This window comes from Balaenoptera acutorostrata, chromosome 15 (genome assembly GCF_949987535.1).
Source record: "Balaenoptera acutorostrata chromosome 15, mBalAcu1.1, whole genome shotgun sequence".
NCBI lineage: Eukaryota > Metazoa > Chordata > Mammalia > Artiodactyla > Balaenopteridae > Balaenoptera > Balaenoptera acutorostrata.
This window is the reverse complement of record NC_080078.1, coordinates 68,285,251-68,309,109: the sequence shown is the minus strand read 5'-3', so window position 1 is coordinate 68,309,109 and position 23,859 is coordinate 68,285,251. Positions and strand designations below refer to the sequence as shown.

At 40.7% G+C, this 23,859-nt stretch overlaps 1 protein-coding gene across 5 annotated transcripts in view; it reads right to left on the bottom strand.

Moving 5' to 3' along the window:
• RPRD1B (regulation of nuclear pre-mRNA domain containing 1B) overlaps nt 1-23,859 on the bottom strand; it is a 61,801-nt gene that overhangs the window by 30,376 nt on the left and 7,566 nt on the right. For all 5 annotated transcript variants that reach the window (XR_009005328.1, XR_452056.2, XM_057528569.1 and 2 more), the window contains exons 3-6: nt 17,263-17,396; nt 9,283-9,395; nt 7,595-7,721; nt 1,241-1,416 (exon numbers count right to left, since the gene is read on the bottom strand). Coding sequence is in view for 3 of the 5 variants with exons in the window: in XM_057528569.1 (XP_057384552.1) it covers nt 1,241-1,416; nt 7,595-7,721; nt 9,283-9,395; nt 17,263-17,396 (550 nt within the window). In the remaining 2 variants the exon portion in view is untranslated. The remainder of the gene's footprint in view (nt 1-1,240; nt 1,417-7,594; nt 7,722-9,282; nt 9,396-17,262; nt 17,397-23,859) is intronic.

The following is a 23,859-nucleotide window of genomic DNA, read 5'->3' as shown; positions in this document are numbered from 1 at the left end:
AAGTCCCTCTCCAAGGGCACTCAGACAATGTCAGCTCAGGGTGGAAATTAGTTCCTTCTTAACAGTATGAGAACTGGGCTCCATAAACATTATTATGTTTACGTGGAATTTTAGAACAGACTGCAGACAGAGCTTAGAGGCACACTACTTATTGGCCTTAGCAAGGATACAAGTTGGAAATAAATCTCAGTATAACCCAAAAGAAAGAAAATTTCAAGCATTTCCCAAATATTACCAAATAAACATTCTTTGGTTTTGCTGAATGCCTATTCTTCCTGTACCTCAATATATGTTTTTTTTTGGCTGCGTTGGATCTTTGTTGCTGAGCACGGGCTTTGTCTAGTTGCGGCGAGCGGGGGCTACTCTTCGTTCCGGTGCGTGGGCTTCTCACTGTGGTGGCTTCCCTTGTTGCGGAGCACAGGCTCTAGGCACGCGGACTTCAGTAGTTGTGGCTCGCGGGCTCTAGAGCACAGGCTCAGTAGTTTTGGAGCACAGGCTTAGTCGCTCTGCGGCATTTGGGATCTTTCCGGACCAGGGCTCGAACCTGTGTCCCCTGCACTGGCAGGCAGATTCTTAACCACTGCACCACCGATGAAGCCCTACAATTTTGTTTTTTTAATATGAGTTCAAACTAAAGCAACAGTAGTACCCTAAATGCTGTTATTTAAGGCTTCATTGTTTGTTTTCTGCATTCCCATTTGTTCTTTTCTGGACGTATAAAAACATGACTTTCATTTTTAACTAGGTTCAGATAATTACAATATCTGATAGGGACTTCCCTGGTGGCGCAGTGGTTAAGAATCCGCCTGCCAATGCAGGGGACACGGGTTCGAGCCCTGGTCCGGGAAGATCCCACATGCCGCGGAGCAGCTAAGCCCGTGTGCCACAACTACTGAGCCTGCGCTCTAGAGCCCGCGAGCCACAACTACTGAGGCCCGCGTGCCTAAAGCCTGTGCTCCACAACAAGAGAAGCCACCGCAATGAGAAGTCTGCACACTACAATGAAGAGTAGCCCCCGCTCGCCGCAACTGGAGAAAGCCCACATGCAGAAACGAAGATGCAAAGCAGCTAAAAATAAATAAATTAATTAATTTTTTAAAAACCTGATGGATGTTCTCATCTCATGAATTTTTTTAAAAGGAAAAAATAACGTGTTATTTAAGGCATAATAAAAACCTCCTAATGTGGGCTGCAGGAAGGGAAACTTGGGAAGTTTGGGTCTGCCTTGCAACGTACTCACTTCTAGTTTTTTCTCCTTTTCTGACAAAACATCTTTCTGGTTCTGGGTGTACTCCACCAACATCCGAGCCAGCTGGCGTCGGTCTTCCAGTTCTGCCGCCAGGCGCCCGTTATATTCGGCTAGTAACAGACATGCTTCATCTACTGTTTTTGAAAGACGTTCAGCTGCCTCTTTGTCTAAGTACAAATGAGATTAAAAAAAAAGAGAGACAATATACAACGACACAGGCATAATTGCAAACATTTCTGGGGGAGGTTAGTTTCTCCCCTAACATTCAAGTCCAAGAACAGGCCAGAACCTGTAGACAAACAATGGACTGGCTGACAGAGAAATCCAAAGGTACTCACTCCTGTCAACAAGACGGGACATTTCTGAATTACCTGAAGTGAGGCAATTGTACAAAGAGGGGAATCTGGTAAATGATTTCTAAATGCCTCTACCAAAAAATGAATAAACATAAATAAATAAATAAATATCTATAGCGACAAAAGCTCTACAAATAAACAGAAAGAGATATTTAAGGTCATTTGTGAAATAATATTTCCCTGCCTCTGAGAATTTCAAAGGTGCTTTCATTCATATTATTTCATTAAATATTCTTTGCATATCCCTCTGAAATACAAAAGCAAGCACTCACTTCTTGGGTGTGGAAACTAAGACAATAAAAGTGACAGGTTCAGTAGCAGGTTCTTTGCTGAGGAGCTGGGACTCAAAACCACATCTATAAAATGGACCTACAGGATTCTACTTCTTAAACTATGTAAGCCTTAAACCTCTTCTTCTAGTCAACAAAATATAGGGTCTGATAAGAAGCTTTCAAATGCTTTTGAATGTGACCCACGCTAAGAAATACACTTTATATAAATATACAAAAATAAAAGAAAGTTTCATAAAACAATACTTTCCTTAGTGTGTGCAGGGTGTTCTATCTTCTAACCCATTAAAAAAAAAAAAAAAGTTGGTCATCATCTACCAGACTGATTTCAGGTCCAATTAATGGGTTGCAACTCATTGTTTGAGGAAAAAACTATGCGGAAGAATCAAAGTATAAGAAAGGGTATCCTTGGAAAGAAGGGGTGAACAAGGCTCAACATTAGGAAATAAGAAAAGACAAAGGACTATTTGTATTTCAAAGAAGTGATGTAATTAATTACGTGTGGGTATGGTGAGATTAAAATTTTTAAGTAGGCATACCTCATTTTAAAAGGGCCTTAAAGGATCGAGAGAGATCGGTGCTTTGAAACAAAGCACTAGAGACTCCAGTAGTTCCATGGGACAAACTCAAAGTGAGTTACACAGTGATACAGATCCGTTGCTTCCTATGAATACAGGTCGTCAAGGTGAGAGACCTCAGCATTGCCATACGTTAACCGGGATTTAAGAATTCCAACACAGTTTCTCTGGCAAACAGTCTGCCTGACTTTTAGATGCCTTCTCTACGTGAATACTGGAAGATGGACTGTTGAGGGATTCCAAATTAGGCCTGATGTCAAAGATCAGGTACTTCTATGCTCCTCGGGGACAGGGAAACAACAGGATGTTCTTGGTGGAGGAGGACTGAGCCAAAGAGAACACAAAGGAAAGAGACATTCTCAGTCGCTGAGGTGAAGCAGACAGTGACACTTATTCTTCTAGATTGGTGGTGCGGTCTGGGAGTAAGCTGCTGGGGTGGTTAGGCTGCTTTAGCTTTGTCACTGCTTAGCTATTTTTTGTAATGGTTAATTCATTAAAATGTTTAAGTGCCTGTGGCAGAAAAAGGCAAGGAAAACACTAATTTTTCAGATTAAAATAAATAAATAAATAAAAACAATTCTTTTACACTCCAAGAAGTGTACAAAGGAAATAATTCATTCACACAAATAATTACAAACCAGAAAAAGAACCTGTAATAGTTTTATGAGCTATAGAAGAATATGCAGCCAAAACGTAGCGGCGAGATGCTCACTTTGAAGAACTTACCTGTGGCTGTCCTCACATGCTCTGCCCTCCCAGCCACACAGACGACGGCTGTGTGCCTCTTCTGGCCAGCCCTTCACTTGCGCATGGGCATCCCACCCCCTCCTGCTTACTCCAAGACTCAAGTTTCTGGGTCTGTCCCCTGCGTTTCCCCATGCCTCATCAACTTCTCTCCCTCTGGAAGCACCCACCAGCACACACACACGTTGCTCTATCTTCTGACTGTGTGTCACTCTCTAGCTATTGCTCCACATCCCTGCTCCTCTTAAAGCAGAACTTCTCAAGAAAGCTGTCTATCCTCCTGGTACCCACTCCTCCCCTACTGCTGTCACTAAACTCACTCCAATCAAATTTTATACTCCAAATCTTCCAATTAGCCTGACGAATATGTGGGCTCCTACTGTGTGTCCAACACTGTTCTAGGCTCTGAGCCAACAGGTAACACAAAGGACAAAAACTCTCTGCCCGCAAGTTTACAATCTCAGGGAGGAAGAGAAATAAGTAATACACTATATTTTAGTTATTTACCAGCTGAAGATAAGAACTCTACAGAAAAATAAGGCAAAGGAGGAAAAATGGGGCATTCAGAGGGAGGAAGGCAATTTTAAGTAAGGTAGCCAGGGACTTCCCTGGTGGTGCAGTGGTTAAGAATCCGCCTGCCAATGCAGGGGACACGGGTTTGATCCCTGGTCCGGGACGATCCCACATGACACGGAGCAACTAAGCCTGGGCACCGCAACTACTGAGCCTGAGCTCTAGAGCCTGCGAGCCACAACTACTGAGCCTGCACGCCACAACTACCGAAGCCCATGCACCGCAACTACTGAGCCCACCCACTGCAACTACCGAAGCCCGTGCGCTCTAGGGCCCACATGCCACAACTACTGAGCCCGCATGCTGCAACAACTGAAGCCCGCGCGCCTAGAGCCTGAGCCCCGCAACGAGAGAAGCCACTGCAACGGAAGCCCGCACACCACAATGAAGAGTAGCCCCCGCTCGCTGCAACTAGAGAAAGCCTGTGCACAGCAACAAAGACCCAATGCAGTCAAAGGAAAAAAAAAAAAAAAAAGGTAGCCAGGGTAGGCTTCACTGAGGTGATACAGAAACCAAGGGCTGGAGGTAGTGCGAGAACAAGTCACATGACTATCCGGGGAAGATCATTCCAGGCAGAGGAAACAGCCAAGTACAAAGGCCTTTGGAGGGGAAAGTGCCTAGCAAGGAACCCATATGACTAGAGTGTTCTGAGCAGAGGGGGGGACATGATCCAACTTCCATTTTAGCAGATCACTCTGGTTACTATGTTGACGACAGAAAGATGACTGGAGGACAAGCAGGCAGCAGGGAGAGCAGATGGGAGGCTACTGTGATAATTCAAGTGAAGGTGGTGGTGACTCACACCAGGTGGCAGCAGCGGAGGTGGTAACAAGGTGTCAGATACAAGTTGTAGCCCAGATCAACAGGAATTATGAGGGGGTCATCCACTGAGATGGAAAAGACCGTGAGAGAAATTTTGGAGGGAAGATGAGAAGTTTGCTTTCGGACAGGTCAAATCTGAAATGTCTTTCGAGCTATCCAAGTAGTAACACTGAGCAGGAGGCTGGATACATGGGTCTCAAGTTCAAGGGAGAGGTCAACACTAGAGATGTAAATTAGGGGATCATTAGCATAAAAATTATTATTTAAAGTCATCGAACAGAAAGAGAGGAACTGTCCGTGAAACTAACTAGGAAAGAGGGCTAATTACTCAAAATTAAGAGGTGAAGGAGAAGGGAAGAAACCAGCAAAGGAGACTGAAAAGACACAATCAGAGAGAGGAGGAATGCTAGGAGAATATGCGGTCCCAGCTTCCTTCTGCTGCTCTAACATATCACCACAAACCTGGTGGCTTAAAACAACATAAATGGATTGTCTTAATATTCATTATCATGGCCCCTTCCTCCATCTTCAAAATGCATCTCTCAAACTTCTGCTTCCACAGTCACATCTCCTCTGACTCTTGCCCTCCTACCTCCCTTTTATAAGGACCGGGCCCACTTGACTAACCCAGGATAATCTCCCCACCTCAAGATCCTTAACTCAATCACATCCACAAAGTCCCTTTTCCTATATAAGATAATATATTCACAGGTTCTGAGAATTAGGACATGGACATTTTGGCAGATCATTATTCTGTCTACCACACCAAGTGAGAAAGTATTTTCAGGAAGAAGAAATGATCAACTGGGCCAAATGTTACTGAGATCAAGTTAAGATTGGGCAAAATATTCACCACTGAATTTTAGCAATATGGAAGTCATCAGCAACACTAATAAGAGCAGAGTCAGTGAAGTGGAACCAAAAGAGAACGGGGCAGGCGGGTGGGGGGGCGGGGCACGGATGGAGACAGATGAGCATTGGCGATCTATATTAGAATGTTTTGCTATAAAGAACAGAGAAATGAGATGGTAGCTGGAGGAAGATATGGGTCAAGAAAAAAATTTTTCCCAAAAAGAATACATGTTTTTATGCTATGGAGAATGATTCAGTAAAGGGGAAAAAAAAACTGGAGATGCAGGAGAACAGGGGAGAATTGTTGGAGCAGTGTTCTTGAGTAGGTGAGAAGGAATAGGTCTAACAGGCAGAGGGGCTGCTTTAGAAAACAACATGCTCATCCACAGAAGTAGGAAGAAAAGTCAGCCGGTGTTTATTTGTTCTGCCCAGACACATTCAGTTGTGAATGGTGACCACCAGGAGCTGGGGGTGGGGAAAATGAGTTGTTATTTAATGGTACAGAGCTTCAGTTCTGCAAGATGAAGAGAGTTCTTGAAATTGGTTGCACAACGTGAATGTACTTAACACTTCTGAGTGGCACACTTAAGAATGGGTAAGATGGTAAATTTTGGTAAGTGTATTTCACCATAATTAAAAATCAAAATAAATAAATAATTTTAAAAAGCCATATAAATCCTTTAAGTCAGTGAAAACAAATGAAATTATATACACTGCTAGTTTTATATTAATTTGCTTCCAATTTTGCAGATTGCGATTCTGACAGTAAGAATAAATGATGTGGTCCTTATAACAACAACAAAGTTGGATTTAACCAGGAGAAAAGTTAGGGTTTTGCCACGAGACTAGAGTGAAGGGAAAAAAGAGCAAAAGGGGCTGAGGGTGTGTGTGAGAGAGTGATTATAAAGACTGTAAGTGTAATGACTCCAAGCTGAGTAATGAAGAAAACGAGGCCATAAGGGGAGTAAAGGCTGGGAAAAGGTGGAAGGATCGACAGACTGTGGGATCAACAGGCTGTTAAATCCAGTGGGTTTAATTGCTGGGGTGCGGGATGGTGGCAGTAGAGAGAGCGAGCCCAAGAGGCCTCCGTGTTGTCTTCTCCAACTAAGCACACTCCTGCCTGAAGGTCTTCCCGGGTACCGCTCCCTCCACCTGGGGGGCACTGCCTTCCCTTAGGTCTCCTCACAGCTTGCTTCTTCATCGGGGGGCCTCTGATCAAAGCCCATCTCATCAGGAAGACCTCCCTGGGCACTTTTAGAACAGCGTCTCCACCCCCACACCTCTGCTTTCCTTTCCTTTGGGGCACTTAACCTGTGACGGGATGTGGGTGCGGCCCCTAGAGCAGATGCCACACGGGGTGCCTCAAACGTCTGTTCAGTGAAGGAAGTATTTCATGAGTAACCTTGACTTCCTTTAAATGGATATGGAGGAAGTGAGTGAAGCAGCCAAGGTAAGGGACTGGAAGGAGAAAATGGTGGCCCTCGGACGAGAGTGGAACAAAAGGTCCGAGCTTTTGTAACGGAAAGAACACAGGCTCTGCAGCCTAGGCTGGAAGAAGCACCTGGCGCAGAGCATACTCTACATGAGTTGGCACTTCACTCCTTCCTCTCAACTGCCCACGCATAAAGCGGGAAGAATGCCAACTGCTCCTCCCTGTTTAATTGGGGGTGATCATCAAGAGGGCAAAATGACATGACTAACAATACAAACCTGGAGTTCTTGGCACTGAAGGCACTATCACCTATGGGGTGTATCAGTGTACAATGCAGAAGTCACAGCACTGAATCACAATTTTTTTTTTTGGAAAGGGTCATGAGTTTAATGCCTTCACCCAGTCTGCCCCCGCACACATAATTTGCACTGTGGTTTCAAAAGACCTTACTTGTACTGAGTACCACAGGCTATGGCATGCTAGCATTTCTGCAGTAATTCCTAGAGTCACTATTCAAGCTCGGACTATTCCAGCAGCTTCTTTGTTCAGCATGTGAGTTATGTTTGCAAATCCCAAGATGACAGAGAACCCAACACCATGTGGAAGGTCTGTATTTGCAGACATAAGCATGTCCTGGGGTTTGATGCATTGGAGATATGTCTCCCTCCCCTCATCTTTCACCCAAACTACCTTCTCACCTGTTATTTTTTCCAAAAGAGAAACATCTTGCACTTCCTGGGGTAAAGAAGCAATTTTCTGTCGGACAGTAGCATCCCCTGATGCAGCATTTTCCAGGTCCTGCAAAGCTTTGATTAGTTCCTCAGTCTGTACAATGAAAACACAAACAACACTATCCATTAAGACATATGGGGATATGGGGTTTAAAGAAACTTAGCTGGAGTTAAAAGAGGTGGAGGCAAATTCTAAAAATGATCATCCCTGACATTTAAAAAAATCATTGTTCTTACCCCAGAGTATATGCTGAAGTCAATGATACAAATTCTAAGAGAATGTACATAATTTTTCTAAGTCCATGGTAGAACACAAATGAAATTCTACATAACTGTGAAAGAGAACTTTTTTAAAGAACATGTTTTTGGCAACTTAAGAAAATGGAGTCTGGTTCATACTGTTTAGTTTCAAAGGATGCATGATCGCTAGTACAGAATGGCCTCCAGTTTAGAATAAAAGTATACATGTCAAATGCTTAGCAATTTGTGTGTTGACTGATTAAATGAAATGACACTACCTACTTCAATTCTTTCTTGAATTTGCTCTACAAAATGAATATCACAAAGATGACATTTTTGATTTTGGCAGTCACTCTCAAAATTAAATGTGTCAAGCTCATTAGTTACAAACAAAGAGGGAAGAAAACCAAGAAGAGCAAACCAAGAATGCATCTTCTGTGTATGCCAGAAAGGGGCTTTTTTAATTGTCAGGAGACACACAACGCTGACAGGTTAGCTAGTCCATAATGACCCTAAGGCTACCATGTAGACGGTAGTCAGGTTATCCTGAAAGTTGGTAATTCAGGCTGTTCTCTTGAAAGTTTTTAAATGCAAAGATATATGGCCTAACACTGCTTTCATTTGACCCCTGGACTAATTCAACATTTTAACATAACACAAATCAGACATGCTTCCTATTTACACAAGCCTTAAACACACCCATGTGTAATAAAATAAAGCTGTTTTCGGCAAAATGAGAGGCAGTGCAACTCAGTGAAAAGAGCATGGGCTCTGAAGTCAGTCAGACCCAGATTCAGTTAAAACACTGGGCAAGTTACTTAATCTGTCTCCTTGAGCCTCACTTTCTTTGACTGTAAATGAATAAATACATAAACAAACAGCTAAAACCAACCACACAGAATTCATGAACTAACTTACACAAAGGGTCAAACAATGCAGATACATAGCTAAAAACTCAATAAATGCTAGCTCCCTGTTTTAATATTTAAATAGGTTATAGTGTAGTAAATTTGCTACTGCTACACAGACTGTCCTTAAAAACTACTATGTTGTTTACTTATAAGAAACAACCATGCTATTGGAGACAAGCCATGGTAGAGGACTTTTGAATGCCTTTGTAACATTATCTACCCCTTTACAAAAGTCTATTTTTTTAAAGAATAGTTTCAATTTCTAGGAGTGAAAAAAACCCAAATCCAAGTACTCTTACAAATCCATCCCAGATTCAGGGCATGCAAAGGCAAAATCAAGCCTGCTGTCCGGCAAGCTTCACTAGGTGGATCTTGCACCCAGTGCCAAGAGCTGCCCGCTGGTGATTCCATACTATTGGTCACTGGCGCCACCCTGTGGCCAGAACCTTCAACTAGAGGTCACTTCAAGCCACTCTGCCCTACTCTCTGGGGGTCAAGACATACCAAGAGGGGTCCTGCAGAAGGATCTTGGGGAGAGTAGCTTCCAGGGTAGTCGTCATCCTCCTCCTCTTGTATTTGCTGAAAAGTTCGCTTTAGAGATTTCTTCTCCTCTGTTGCTAGAGGAAAGAAAAAAGTGACAAATTTGCATCACCACAGCCTGTACAGGTAAGAGTCAAATGCTATGCACAATGGGTCGCAAGTAAGAAAGGGTAGAAGGGGTGTACATTTCCAGAGATGGCTTAATATTAACCTTTAAGCCACTTATTTTCAATTGGTGGTTATTCCCTACGTTACTGAAGAGTCAAAATGGCCTCAGTCTGTCATCTCAGATTGACTCACTGGAAAAATACTACTGAAAAAAAGCATCTAAAAGTGAAATTTACCAAACTAACACATTTCGTTAAAAACGTCATTATCTTAAAAAAAAAAAAAAAAGGTAAGAAACCTCATCAGAAAATGTAATGTGTAATGAAGCAAGCTGTTGTGTGCAAGGGTTTGTAGGGAATATACCGTGTACAAAATGAGATACTTTACGCTTTCCAGGGTCATTTCAGAAAATAAGTAGTAGAGAGAGACCCATCAATAAAACTGTGTCAAAAGCTCTAAAAACAAACATCCTTTAAACTATCCCTTTAAGAACAAAACAAACCTAGTTTTACCTTAAAATTTAAAATAACCATTACTGAGCATTATGACATATTACTGAGAGAAATTACATAAGTCACCATTTTAAAATTAACCACTTCTGAGGCTAACAGGTTACATTTTTTTATGATCCGTACCACATGCTTTTAAATTGTTATGAAAGGTGTTAATTCCAAAATCATTCCTTTTGCATTAAATTGGACAATACAAAATAAATGCCAAACAACTGAGGGACATAAATCTAAATGAGAAATTCAGGTTTGGAAAGTAAAGAAACCATTGGATGCCTAACATGTGCCAGGCACTTCAATAGCTTCTTTACATTTGATCCTTCCAACAATTCTAAGATGTACAATAGTATCTCCACTTTAGAGGTGAGAAAATGAAGACCCAGAGAGGCTAAACAACTCATGTAATGGTATGATTTCAAAATCTGTGCTCTTTCCACTGAATTCAACTTACTTAGCATCACACAATTTCCATCTCATCTGTCAAATGAGGGTCGCCATGCACCTGCCTCAGAACTCTGTGAGATATAAACAGAATCATGTACACTTCCTGCTTGATTCAACATTTTCTTCTGGAACCCAGGATGTAGTTCCTGTTCTCTACCTTACATATTAACTGACCAGGCTATGTTTGATGTGAAAGCCAAGTCAATATCGTGGATTTTATTTTTTCTTAATGTTTTTGTTTGTTCTACTAAAGAAGAGAAAAAGCAGCATTTGCATTACCGGCAGTCCTGTCTTTGCACTATTCAATTATGCACAGATTTATTACTACAGTTTGGTTAAATGACACTATTCCCCCAACAACAGAGTTCAAATTTCAGTTACCACGGCATATTTACTCTGTGTAATTGCATAAACAACAAAACCTCGCTGCTAACTTTAGTCCACAAATCACTACATAAATAATAGAAGTGCATCATGATTACTGACTGCATCACTTCTCCCAAGGTCAGTAATTGGTTACTGCACCTCCGTTATTCAGTTCACACACAGACAACAAAGTGTTTAGTTGTGTTGTTAGTCTCCCAGTGACAAAATCCATGTGACATTTTATAAAAATAAAAAATCAAAAACAGGGAACTGACTGACAAAGATGAAAGAGCAGCAAAGAAACTAAAACTAAAATGAACGCTGGAAATGAAGTTCACATGGAACACAAATGGGGCTGTAGAAGAAACAGCTGGCTGTGGGGATGCCGGCACTGCCATGCTCTTCTAGAGGCGCTGGATTCACAGCCAGAGGAATTTAGTGAAGGCCAACTCATCAACATAAATGAAGAATGTGGTTGTGATGAAAAGGATGACAATGTCCCAGAGGAAGTGATGCTGACAAAAAACTTCACTTTAAAGGAATTCTGAGATACTTCACAACACTGAAAGCACAAAGGATAAAATGTTGGAAGCTGATCCAAATTTAGGAAGAAGTATGACAAAGATGGAAAAGATGCAACAAGCTTTGTTCAAACCGCTCTTGATAAGTTTGTTACAGAGAAATAAACACTTTAACTCACAATGTTTCTAATTTATGTTACAGCATGCTAAATAAGTCTTAATTTTACTATATTTTTTGTTTTCCTATACAATTGTAATCAACAGTGAGTTTTTAATTCTTTGATAAAAAATTTTAAGTCACAGAATAATTGTAATTTTTCCCATTGATTATTAAGATCACTCTGTACGATTTCAGCTTGAATAGTCATTTTTACAGTCCTGCACTCCTATGCAAAGCAAGGACGCCTGTATTTTTCAAACAGAAAATCTATAAGGATATAATCTGCATATGAAATATCTAACAGTACTTTGCACACAGTGGCTGCCTAATTAATGTGTAATGTGTGGTATGACCCGTGTAAACATTTAGCCATTACAGCATCAAAGCGGCCATGTTTGATGCGTAGCCACTAGAGAATGTAAGCATAAGAGCAAAAAAAAAAATTTACAGTATTGTTCTGTTCACTTCCAAACACCTAGAAGAATGCTCAATACATAATTGTTAAACACTAAAGAAGGTAGAAAAAAATATAAAATTTGAATCCTTCAGTTTTCCAACTCTCATACAGAAATTATTATGTATAAAAACCACACATCACTGAACATCTCAGGACACTCAGAATCACTGAATTTTGGCACTGGAAGGCCTTAGTCAGACCTATGTATTTGCTTTCCCCACTGCCCCCACCTCATTTTTCATGAGAATGTCAAGGCCCACCGGCTGTGGTGTGTCCAGAGCCAGAGAGCTCATTAGTCTAAGTCTGGGTCCTACAGCAAAAGTATTCTGTCTCCTAATCTGGAGTTCTTTTTACCACTTCATGCTGCCACTCACTTCTAGCAATGCAAAACCGAAATCAAACTGATGACAATTTTAGGGCCATTTCTGTCCTTCGCCATCCTGATGGAAGAGGGTATAACAGGAGGTAACCTTTATCATCCTACTTTTCCAGTTCTCTCGTATCTCCACTAGAGGACCTACTGGAAATAAATTATTCATCATTTCCTCCACAGGGCTCCTCCTTTCCTGAGCTACCTATTACCATTATGAACACTGCCACTGGCCCCATCTTCCAGGTACAATGCCTTGGAGAACAGTGGAATCTTTCCCAAAGTCCCAACTTCTAGCAGATTCCACAATTGTGAGGAATTCTTCCTTACATCCTCTTTCTGCTCCTTCCCAAAGCCTCTTATCAGCCACCTGTCCTTTCACATGCCTTGTCCAGACCGCTGTCCCAGCTGGGCTCTCTGCCTCTTCTAGCCACTCTTGCAACTTAGACTACACCATCTTCCTAGAGCTGAGCTCTCACCCCATCATGCCTCTACTCAAAACCCTGAAAAGGCCACCTAAGTTCAAAGTCTCCTTGGTGATGGTAACGGCAGAACCACCTTGAGCACTCCCTTCCGACTGTCATCCTCTCCCTCCAGCCCCCACAGCACCGGGGCCTCTCTTTGAAAGCGCTGGGCCCTTGCCACTTTGCATGGCAACTGGCAGGCACAGGCCTTACCTCTCCAATCGCAACAGCAAGTGTCTTATTCCTTTACATCGCTATAATACCCAGGAAAGTGTCAACACACCTGAGTCTGAAACTTCTTGAAGGCAGAGGAAGCATAGCGACTGCAAAGCCCTAGTGTTGTGCCAGAAATGACTATCCCTGCTTCGCTTTACACAAACCAGACTCTCCCCTGCTCATGTGTACAAAATTAGCAGCGAGAAGGCCCAGAATTCTCAATCGAGTCGGACAACCATTAAAATGACCCGGGAAATCTGCCAGTCCTGTTCCTGTGTCTGAACTTCAGATCAGGCACCCTCCGCTATCAATTCGGCTCTAACCACAGGTGTTACACTCACTCCTTTTTTCACTTCCTCAACCACTCTGTTTATAGGCAGGGCAAACACTACAGGGGCCGAAATCCTTCTGTCCTTATTGCGCACCTTCTGTTCTATGCTTCAACACATCCCTGTGTCTTCACGGGGCCTTGTACTCAGCTAACCTTCAAGTAATCTGGTTACCTAAGGGTTTATGGTATGCCTCTTAGAGACCTGTGATAGAATTTCAGACACTATGGCAGACTGTGAAACTAATTTTAAGGCAAAAAGTTAGCCTGAAGGATCCCAAATCACATTACAAAATGCAGTCATCTACCCGTAGTTCAAGTTTTAGTTTTTTAAGGAACCTCCATACTGTTCTCCATAGTGGCTGTATCAATTTACATTCCCACCAACAGTGCAAGAGGGTTCCCTATTCTCCACACCCTCTCCAGCATTTACTGTTTGTAGATTTTTTGATGATGGCCATTCTGACTGGTGTGAGGTGATACCTCATTACAGTTTTGATTTACATTTCTCTAATGATCAGTGATGTTGAGCATCTTTTCATGTGTTTGTTGGCAATCTGTATATCTTCTTTGGAGAACTGTCTGTTTAGGTCTTCTGCCCATTTTTGGATTGGGTTGTTTGTTTTTTTGATATTGAGCTGCATGAGCTGCTTGTAAATTTTGGAGACTAATCCTTTATCAGTTGCTTCATTTGCAAATATTTTCTCCCATTCTGAGGGTTGTCTTTTCGTCTCATTTATGTTTTCCTTTGCTGTGCAAAAAGCTTTTAAGTTTCATTAGGTCCCATTTGTTTACTTTTGTTTTTATTTCCACTTCTATATTACTTTTATAATGAAAAAAGAATCAGGAAATACTGTTTCCAACAGCTCCCTCATTCTTTGTCCCCTCCCTGCAAAATAAGGGAGTTTTTTTAAAAAAGTACATTTACCTTTACTTGTAGAGAGAAAAAGATGTGCAATAAAGGGCTGACACTTGAGGCACAGTTCTGAAAGCACTCTACCCATAACATCTCACTGAAATGAATGGCCAGGTCCAGACCTGAACCTGGGAAGCTGGGCCTAGAGCTTGTGCTCTTAACCACCATGCTCTCCAGCCTTGCACAAAATCTGGGGGGCTGAACATACTAACATGACTCCTCCTACTTTTGCTATTGGTTTGTATTTAGAAATTCAGAATATTAGATATTAGAACTGGGAGGGGGTACAAAATAGAAGTCATATGATCACATTAATAACATCTTACCTTCACTATCTCAAGTAATCCTCACACAACCCTATGAGGTATTATTACTATTAATAGCCATACTGTACAGTGAGAACCTGAGGCTCAGAGAGGTCAAATGCCATGCCCAAGGTCACACAGCTTGGAAGTGACAGAGCTGGGATTCATACTATGGAAGTCTGATTTCAAACCCTTGCTCTGAATAGCTAAACTAACTATATACTAAGGTCCAGGAAAGTTGTGTGACCTACTCATGAATTCATACCCTCATTCAAGTCTACTGAATCCCTGCACTTTCAGGGAAAAATTATGGTGTGAAGAACATAGGCTTTTAAGTTATACAGACCTGGGTTTGAATTCTCTACTTATCTATTATATCTACTTGGACAAAATTACTGTACCCTTGCGAGTCTTAATATCTTCAACTGAAATATGAAAATAATACCTAGTACATAGAGTAGTTGTAAGGATCTAAAATAAGTTAACATGAAAAGCAGCCAGCAGAAGGGCTGGTGCTGAATAGGTGCTCAATAAATGCTATTTCCTTTGTATCTACCTTTCCTTTCTAAAGCCTACAACTATAGGATACCGTGTGATTTACGTGGGACTGAAGTAAGTAATGAAGTTCCACTCAGTCAAGCAACAGCATGAGTATTCCCAAGAATACAGAGACAACTTTAGAATCACTGGGTCTTATACCTGGGATTGAAAAAAGGAAGAAAAAAACCCCACAGATTTTATATTACAGGTACACAAACTCAAGAAAACTCCAGTTCTAAAACAAAATTCCTAAGCTCACACATTCTCCAACATTAGAAATGTCAGTTCCACAGGAAAATTTTTATTCCAAAAGTAAATTCTGTAAAGTTGTCTGAAGACAAAGAATTAGCCTTGAATTAAGGTTGAAATATAAAAGGACTATTTAAATTTGGAAATAAGCTTCTGGAAAACTCATCAATATTTTGAAAGGATTGTGTAAAATATTCTGATAACTCAGGTCCAAAGAAGACAGTGAGAAGACAGAGTGAGTTAGCTGAGACAAACACATTGGAACCTTTTGATATGTGTTTTCATCTTTACAAACTAGAGAAAGAGAAATGATCTTTAGAACAGCATTACCCTCTACATTAAAGGAATACTGCCTCTATTGCTGTTAATGTCTAGACACTCAAAAAAAAAAAATCAGAAACCCAATGGAGCTATTTTCAAATCTGCCACTGCCACAGATTCCCCAATTTGTCTGACTGCTTCCTGAGTGCAAAACTATTTCTCACTCCTCTCTTGCTCTTTCCTATACTGTCTAGCATAGTTGTTTACTCAAAGCACATGTTTGGCAAATGCTTGTTTAACTGAAATTCAACACTTAGCTTCAAACATCATCTTTCACAGCTCTCCTACTTGCCCAAAGGTGTTTTTAAAAAATCAGCACTGTTTACCAATGGACTTCAAGTCAGAGGAGAGAAAAGAATGCTGGATAATTCCCCAACACTGTGTAGAATACTTCCAAAGGATACAACACAAACACTGCCAGAATCCAATCCAATCCCAAAATTGTTTTCTATCAATTCCAAGTAAAACAACAATGACCTGCAGACTGAAAGCACTTATGTCATTCTTAGAAAGCCTCTAACCTCCAGTTTCACAGGAAAGTTACTCCACCTTAAAACGCATATAAACTCAGACCTGGAAGAGATTGTGAAAGGTATACAATAAAAAGAGTTGCTGAATGAATGATATTATCACATATGCTAATTGTGGTTAAGTTCTATTGCAGAGGCATGTACAAAGTCCCAGAGGAAGATGGAGGGAATTGGTTACATGTGCCCAGACAAGCTAGCAAATATGTCAGAATGTGAGCAGCATTCTTAAAGAATAAGTTCACCACACAAAAGGGGCATAAGGACATTTTGGGCAGAGGTAACAGCAGATGCAAAGGAAGGGGTAACAACAGAGCATCCAGAGGGGAAATTGCTAGGTATGGCCAAAGAATATGGTATATGTGAGAAAATGGGAGAAGAATCTGGAAAAGTAGACTAGTTCACATTATAAAGGGTCCTAAATACAATGTTAGTATTTGGACTTAATCCTCCAGGCAATGAGCATGTGTACAGTTAGATCAGATCTGCAGCTTAGAAACATGTCATGCCAGCTAGAATTAAGCCACAACTAATTGGAAGCCAAAGAACCAAATAATGTTTGATCTTACTCCTCTTTAAAAGAAAAAATAACATAGCTTTTAAGAAGGACTTGGTAAAATTCACACACATACATGAACACACTATCTCAGGATATTCTGGGTTCAATAAGGACTAAAACCAATTTTAGACAGCAGCTGACAACCATCAAAAGTATGTCCCCAAACCACATCAATATTTAATGAAACCAAGTTCCAAAAGGGCTGAAGGACTTATCCAAGATCCTATAGTAGTTAACGGCAAGGCTCAGACAAAATCTTAGCCCAGGGTACTTCCTAGTTCGCCATAACTCTGAACAATTTTGTTGTTCCTTTCCCTTGTGCAAGGAAAGTCTCTGAAAGGCATAAGCGTGCCAAGGAGAATACAGATCAAAAGGTAGGATATGAGATGATGAATAGCATGAATACTAGAACCAGGCTTACACACTGCAAGCACTATATAAATTCTCACCATCGTTTATGATCATCTCTCTCTGAAGAATCATATAATCGCTGGTGGTTCACAGCAACCCCCACTGCAGCTTTTCATATGTGATTCGAAAGTAGGCAAAGACCAAGAGCTGTAAACATGTGGTGATGTTTCTACCTTTGGGGGGAGGGCTCTTGGAGTCCTCCATAGACAGCTTCAGCTGCTGTATGAACTCGCCGCCATACACACTTCTTTCTTGCCAGATGTTCAGCAATCTTTCTAAAGGTTTTTTACAGCCTTCATCTGCCTCTCTGCCCAGAAAAGACGAAAAGATATATATAAGCTTAAGATTTTTTGCTTTTAATTAGGACAGATTTACTTTAAAAAAAAAAACAAAAAACCAACAACTGACTAAATGATTTACATATTTAAAAACAGAAGGAAGGGTAAGGTACATACTGTAGTTAATGGATATTCAAAACTTGACCAGAAACTACATTCTTCCTGTGGTGTGCAGGGAAGAGAGAGGGATTATGTTACAGAATTAATCTGTCTCTTTTATCCTCTTTGAAAGATGGGGCAAACAGGGCAAAAAGCCAAAGGCTGATTTTTACTGACAGAGAATTATCAAAAATCAATCATATCAATTGTGACAGCTTGCTTTTTACAAGGCATTAACTGAAATCTAGTGCCAGATATACTGCTGGAAATTAAAGCAGGCCAAAATTTTTAAGGACAGGAAAAAAATGATTAAAACCAAATGTTTAAAGTGGGGAAGAAATTCATAATAACTCATCAATGCTAACACACCAACACCTCTAATATGTATAAATACAATCGTACACACATATATGTCAAGACTGATCTCAACTTTAAACTCACTACTTCATAATTATTTTAATTCCAGTCTAGGTCTGTATTCCAGATTCACACAAAGGTGTCTAGCAGATAATCTCAGAACACACCGAGCATAATACAGTCCTTTGTAATTTATATCTGAATGAAAGAAGCTAGTTTTTTTCCTGACATACTACTCTCTTAAAACATATCACTCTCTTATTTTTCAGTGAGATGACCATAACTCACACTCAGGGTGAAACAGTTGTTTACCATAAAGTGTCAGACGGCAAGTGGAAGCATGGGGGAAGACTTTCCGAAAGGAAAACAAATTCCCTCACCATGTACTGTGTTACTATGAATTGTTCTGTTCTGTGAGGCTGTGCGGATGTCAATGACCTTACACTGAGGAACTATAAACAAGAAGGGTTACCCTGACATCTTAGTATCTAAGTCAATATCTTTAGTAGGAACCTCAAGAAGAAACCATATAAAATTCAACTCAGATGGGAATTTCACTCACCCCCAGCCCTAACAGCACTTTTCTAAAACTTATGTTAACACTCAAGATGAGCTGAGTTTCCGGCCTAATCTGGTCAGATTGTATTACTTATGAATTATTAGTGGCAAATTTCACTAAATTGGGGGTTAAAGTACTAACTAAATCAGGATACATACAAATTAATTATTCTATTGGTAAAGCTGTTTTTTTTTTTTAAGTCAGAGGTCAGGGTGAGGGGGAAAAGGGGGAAAAAATTTTCCACTGATGTTTATAAAACTTAAAGATATGACCTTGATATTTATAATAAAAACATCTCTACTCCATCTTCAAAATATATCTAGAAACAAATTACTTCTCACCTCTTTCTCTGCTCTCACCCTGATCCAAGCCACTATCATCTCTTGTCTGATTACTGCAACAGCGTCATTACTAGTCTCCCTGCTTCCACCCTGTCCTCCAACCATCTATTCTCAAGTTTTAAAAATCCAGTCCTAACTGTTGTGTTAAGGTAGATCATGTCATTCCTTTGCTCAAAACTTCCAATGGTTCTTCCTGGTCTCCCTCAGAATAAAAGTGAAAGTCCTAATGAAGCCTACAAAGCCTTTCTCAGCCCAGCCCATTATTTCTCTGACCTCACCTATCCTCACTCTCCCCTCCCTCCTCAACAGCTCCCTGGCCCTCCTGCTATAAAGTGTAGGACCTCTGCACTTAGCTTGGAACCAAGGCTCAGGCCAGGCAAGGATCCTTTGCTCTCCTCCTTCAGGTGCGTATATTCACACAGCACCTTTTCAGTGAATCCTTTCCTAATCTCCCTACTTAAAATTACACTCCCTACTCCTACTTAATTTTTCTCCACACAATTTATCTTCTGATGTGCTATATATACGGTTTCCCTGTTGTTTATAGCCTCTTTCCATTTGAATGTGATTTCCACAAGGGCAGGGATTTGTCTTTTTCCCCCACTGCTATATGCCCTAGAACAAGCACAATAAATATTTAATTGCAATGTTCTTTTTGAAAAATGTTAGAAAGGTTTCAGTAGGCCATACAATTAGTTAACTTTCAATGACCATTTTACCACATCAAGGTCATTCATGTCAGACATCAATTAAGCATTCATCTGCGCATTAAGGTTTATGAAATACTGTGCTTGAAATACAAAGAACAAGGCGTAGGTCCTGACCTCTAGGTTCTTGACCCAGCAGCCCCTCACCTCTCCACACCCTACCTGAGGCTTCATGTTCTAGCAACACTCAACAGTAAGTATTTTCTACTCAGCAATTGCTGCCACTGGTACGTGTGCCTATGCTCATGCTTTCTCCTCTCGCTTGAATGGAATCCCCAAAACAGAACAAGGTGAAGAGCAAAAGGTTCTGAGTAATTCCGGTGGCTAAAGTACTATATGGGGGGGTGTGGAAACAGCAGAAGAATCTGGAGGGATACAGTGGAATTAGATTATAGAGGACCCTAAATGCCATACTAAACATGTGGCCTTTATCCTGAAGGCAATGGGAAGTCCCTAATGTGATCAAATGCAGGCTTTAGAAAAATAAAGTCATTATAACTACTGTAACAAAATCACAGCTAATCAGAACTTAACTGGTTGGTACTTTTAACATAAAATCTGTTCTCTGCAAATTCTCTTAAAAGAGAAACCAATCATGAAAACAAATTCTTATCAAGGATTTAGTTAAAAGGGTTGGGAGGGGCACAACACCCATCCAACCACCATCCACCATTCCCGGGGCTATTTGGGGCTTGATTAAGACTGATAGTGAGTACAGCTGCAGTCACACTACTATATAGCGGATACTGATGCTCAAACCTGTTGTAACCAAAAGATTTTCAAAAGGCTTTCACCACTGAAGGCTACAGCCAAAAGGGTGCTCGACTTTAATTAGTGAACATAATTAACCATGATAGGCTAATTCTTTGAGCATTACAGTAAATCAAAGTTTTGCCAGCTAAGGTCTAAAGATATAGACACAACAGTCAAGAAATCTTTTTACTGATGAGGTTTTGCCCTAAGTAGCTCCAATGAAGTGGAAGTCACTTTAGCACCTGAAATTGGATACAACCAAAGCAAAAAAGTCATTTTATGACAGAAGGAGCTATCTTTTCAAGTTGTACTAACTCCTTTCTAACTTGAGAAATCTTTAAGTGAAAAAACACAAAAAATCTTTGCCACTTATCAATGAATAAACTGAAAGATGATAAATAAGTACATATGTAACTTATTTTGCAGAACACAACTTAGTATCTTAATTCTAAATATTTATAAATTCAACCACTGAAAATTTGATCTAAAAAGTGAAAAGTATGTGTTATACACACGTAGGACTACTGCTTGAAGTGTCAGCTGGATACCAGAGGGCTTGCCAAGCCAGCGTGGAGGCCTTTTCTTCCTCTGCAGCTCTAATGGCACTGCCTTGGTACACCCACTATAATTTGTGTACTTCTCTCTTATCCCATGCACAGTAGGACTATGGCAGGCCTACTCAGGGCATAAATTATTTCTAAGTATCCTCAGCACTTCCAACAGTGCCTCATGTAAAGGTAAAGCAGAAACAGTCCTTTGCAATTGTATAGAAAAGAGTTAACACAGCACGCCTGAGACTTCTGCCCTTAGAAAGGCCTGCTCACGAGGTTGGCCCTTGACTGGCATCTCGGAACCTGGATTTCAGAAGTGTTCCCATCATTTCCTAACTGATAAGGGTGGTTTACTGTGCTTAAACTGTTTATACAAACAGTATGGTTTATGCTGAACACCTGCTTTCCTTCTGGGAGCCTAGAATTTTGGCAGACTGCCTGTGACCAACCTTAACAAAATCCCTAGGTACTACATCTCTAATGGGCTTCTCAGGTAGAAAACACTTCACATGTGTTGCCACAGTTCAAAGGGGGAGGAATTAAGTATGTCTTGTGTGACTCCACTATGAAAGGACTCTTGGAAGCTTATGCCTTGTCTCCTCTGGACTTCATCCCTTGCACCTTTTCCCTTTGCTAATTTTGCTTTATATCCTTTCACTGTAATAAATCATAGCCAGGAACACAATTATACCCAAGTCCTGTGAGTCCTCCTAGCAAGTCACCAAACCTGGAAGTGGTCTTGGGGACCCATGACTGTTATAACAGGAAATAAATATGTATATGGTGATAATTCCAAATTTATGTCTCCAGAAATCAATTTCCTACTGAGCTTCAAGACTGTTTCATCCATCCGCCTATATGGCATCACCCTTTGGAATATCTATTAGCCATCTCAAACTTAACATGGCCAAAACAAAACTCTTGATTTCCTCTACCATATCTTTACCTCAATCTCCACCTCGGTAAACAGCATCATCAGCCATCCACATACTCATGTCAAAAACCTAGAAATAATCTTTGATTTCTCTTTTCCCTCACTACCAAGCTCCCACTAATCCTGTCAGTTTTACATGGGGGGGGGCCACAAATCTACCCATAAAGTAAACATTCAACAAGTGGAAGCTATTATCTCCTCAATGCTCCTGAGTCCTAGCCAATGTCATCTCTAGCCTACACTAGAGCAACACCCTCGACCTCAGGTCCCTGACTCTCCCTTGGCCTTTATAATCTATTCTCCACCCCAAGCTGGAGGGATCTTTGAACAAGGCATTTGGAATATATCACTCCCCTGCTTAAAACTCCTCACTGACATCCTATCAGAACAAAATCCTAACTCTCTCCCAAGGCTTACAAGGCATATGTGACTGTCACCTGCCTGCCTCTCTGATCTCACCTGGATTCGACTTTCCCTCTGTTCCTTGTGTTCTAACCACAATGGCCTTCATTCTGATCCTCTTAACATGCCAAGATTATTTGTACCTTAGGTTCTTTTTAATAGCTGTTCCTATTTCGCATGATTACCTCAAATGTCACTTCCTTACAGAGGCCTTCCTTCACCACACTAGAAGAGATCCCACTCAAGAACGTCATTCTATTTTATTATGTCCATATTATCACTCTCTGAAAGTATCTTATTCATTTTGTCCTTGCCTGCCTTGTTCACTGCTTGCCCCCCTAGTATCTGGATCAGTACTTTGCACAAAGAAGGCACTTAAATACATCTTGAAGGAAAGATTAAGTGCACAACTATCTCCAAACTGAGAAGAAAACAAGAAGGCATTTGTGTGGAAAATAAGTTTAAAGTCTGGTTACTTAAACTGCTATTCAAATTAAATCTACCCTATGAGCTTGGCAGCTTTCTCTGACTTGAGAGGTTTGTTGTTTCTTTCCTAGGGGGTAGGGGGTTTGAGGGAGGAGGTAGGAAATTATCATAAAGAGATTCCTAATCAATTTCAGTCAATATTAATGGGTCCACTATCTTTGTTCATCAATTGGCCACAGAAAAACTGTACAGAGAGCACTTCTTACTGTTGATAAGGTGCATCAGGACTGAAGTGGTGTGGCTGGACTTCCTATTCTAATAATGGGGGTGGGGGTGGGGAGGGAGCTTAGAGACATGGGGATCTTGAATATAATACCTGAACGGGACCTTAAAAGAACTAGAAGAATGCAAAAAAGAAAGGTAACAGAGCTATCTTTTTTTATTTAAAAGGATCAGGTCTATTTTCCCCATAATGCCACAGAATTTGCCAAGACATTCTTACAGTGCCTCCTAGATAGGTTTTAAGATGATACCAAGTAGAAAAATTTTTAATCCTGGTATTGCTCATCCCCCCTCTCCCACCCGCTTTTCTACTTACACTTTTCTGATTTGGGAGCAGCTTATGATTACTGTTCAATTTTTAAGGAAAAATGTTATGTTTACTATCCCTATAGGAAATTTCTTTAGTCAATTTCTTATACCCTAAATTTATTAACTTATTCAACAACTACTTACTGAATCCCTACTCTGTGCCAGGGCAGACCACAATGTTGCTCAGCTCCTGGGACACCATTCACATCAAGACTATCTAAATGGTGTTCTCGAAGGTACAAAACCCAGTAGCTCTGTGCCAGATACTCTATTAGGTGTCTGGAATACAGGAAAGAACAAAAAAGAAACAGTCCTTCTCTTCACATAGTTTATAATACAGTACACTCCCATGAATGGGCAAAGACTGTGGATTGAGCACTGTTGTTTTACTTTATCCTCACAACTTGAATGAGACAGGTGGTGACATTCCCTTTTAACTAACCTGGAAACGTGGGCTCAAAAAGCTACATAACACATTCAAGGCCACTCAGTGTTGGCAGAGCTACAGCCAACGTCTAAGAAACTGAACTGAATCTCCTCAAAACAAGAAAATGCCTGTCTCCAATTTCAGAGGGCTACTCGAGTAGTCTGTTCTAAGCTTATTCTCTGTTATGAAGACTCAATATTTTTTCAAGTTCCCAAACATTCTGCTTTTTCAGTATCCATGTACAAAAAAAAAAAAAAAAAGCCAGTTGACTAACAAAAATCTTTT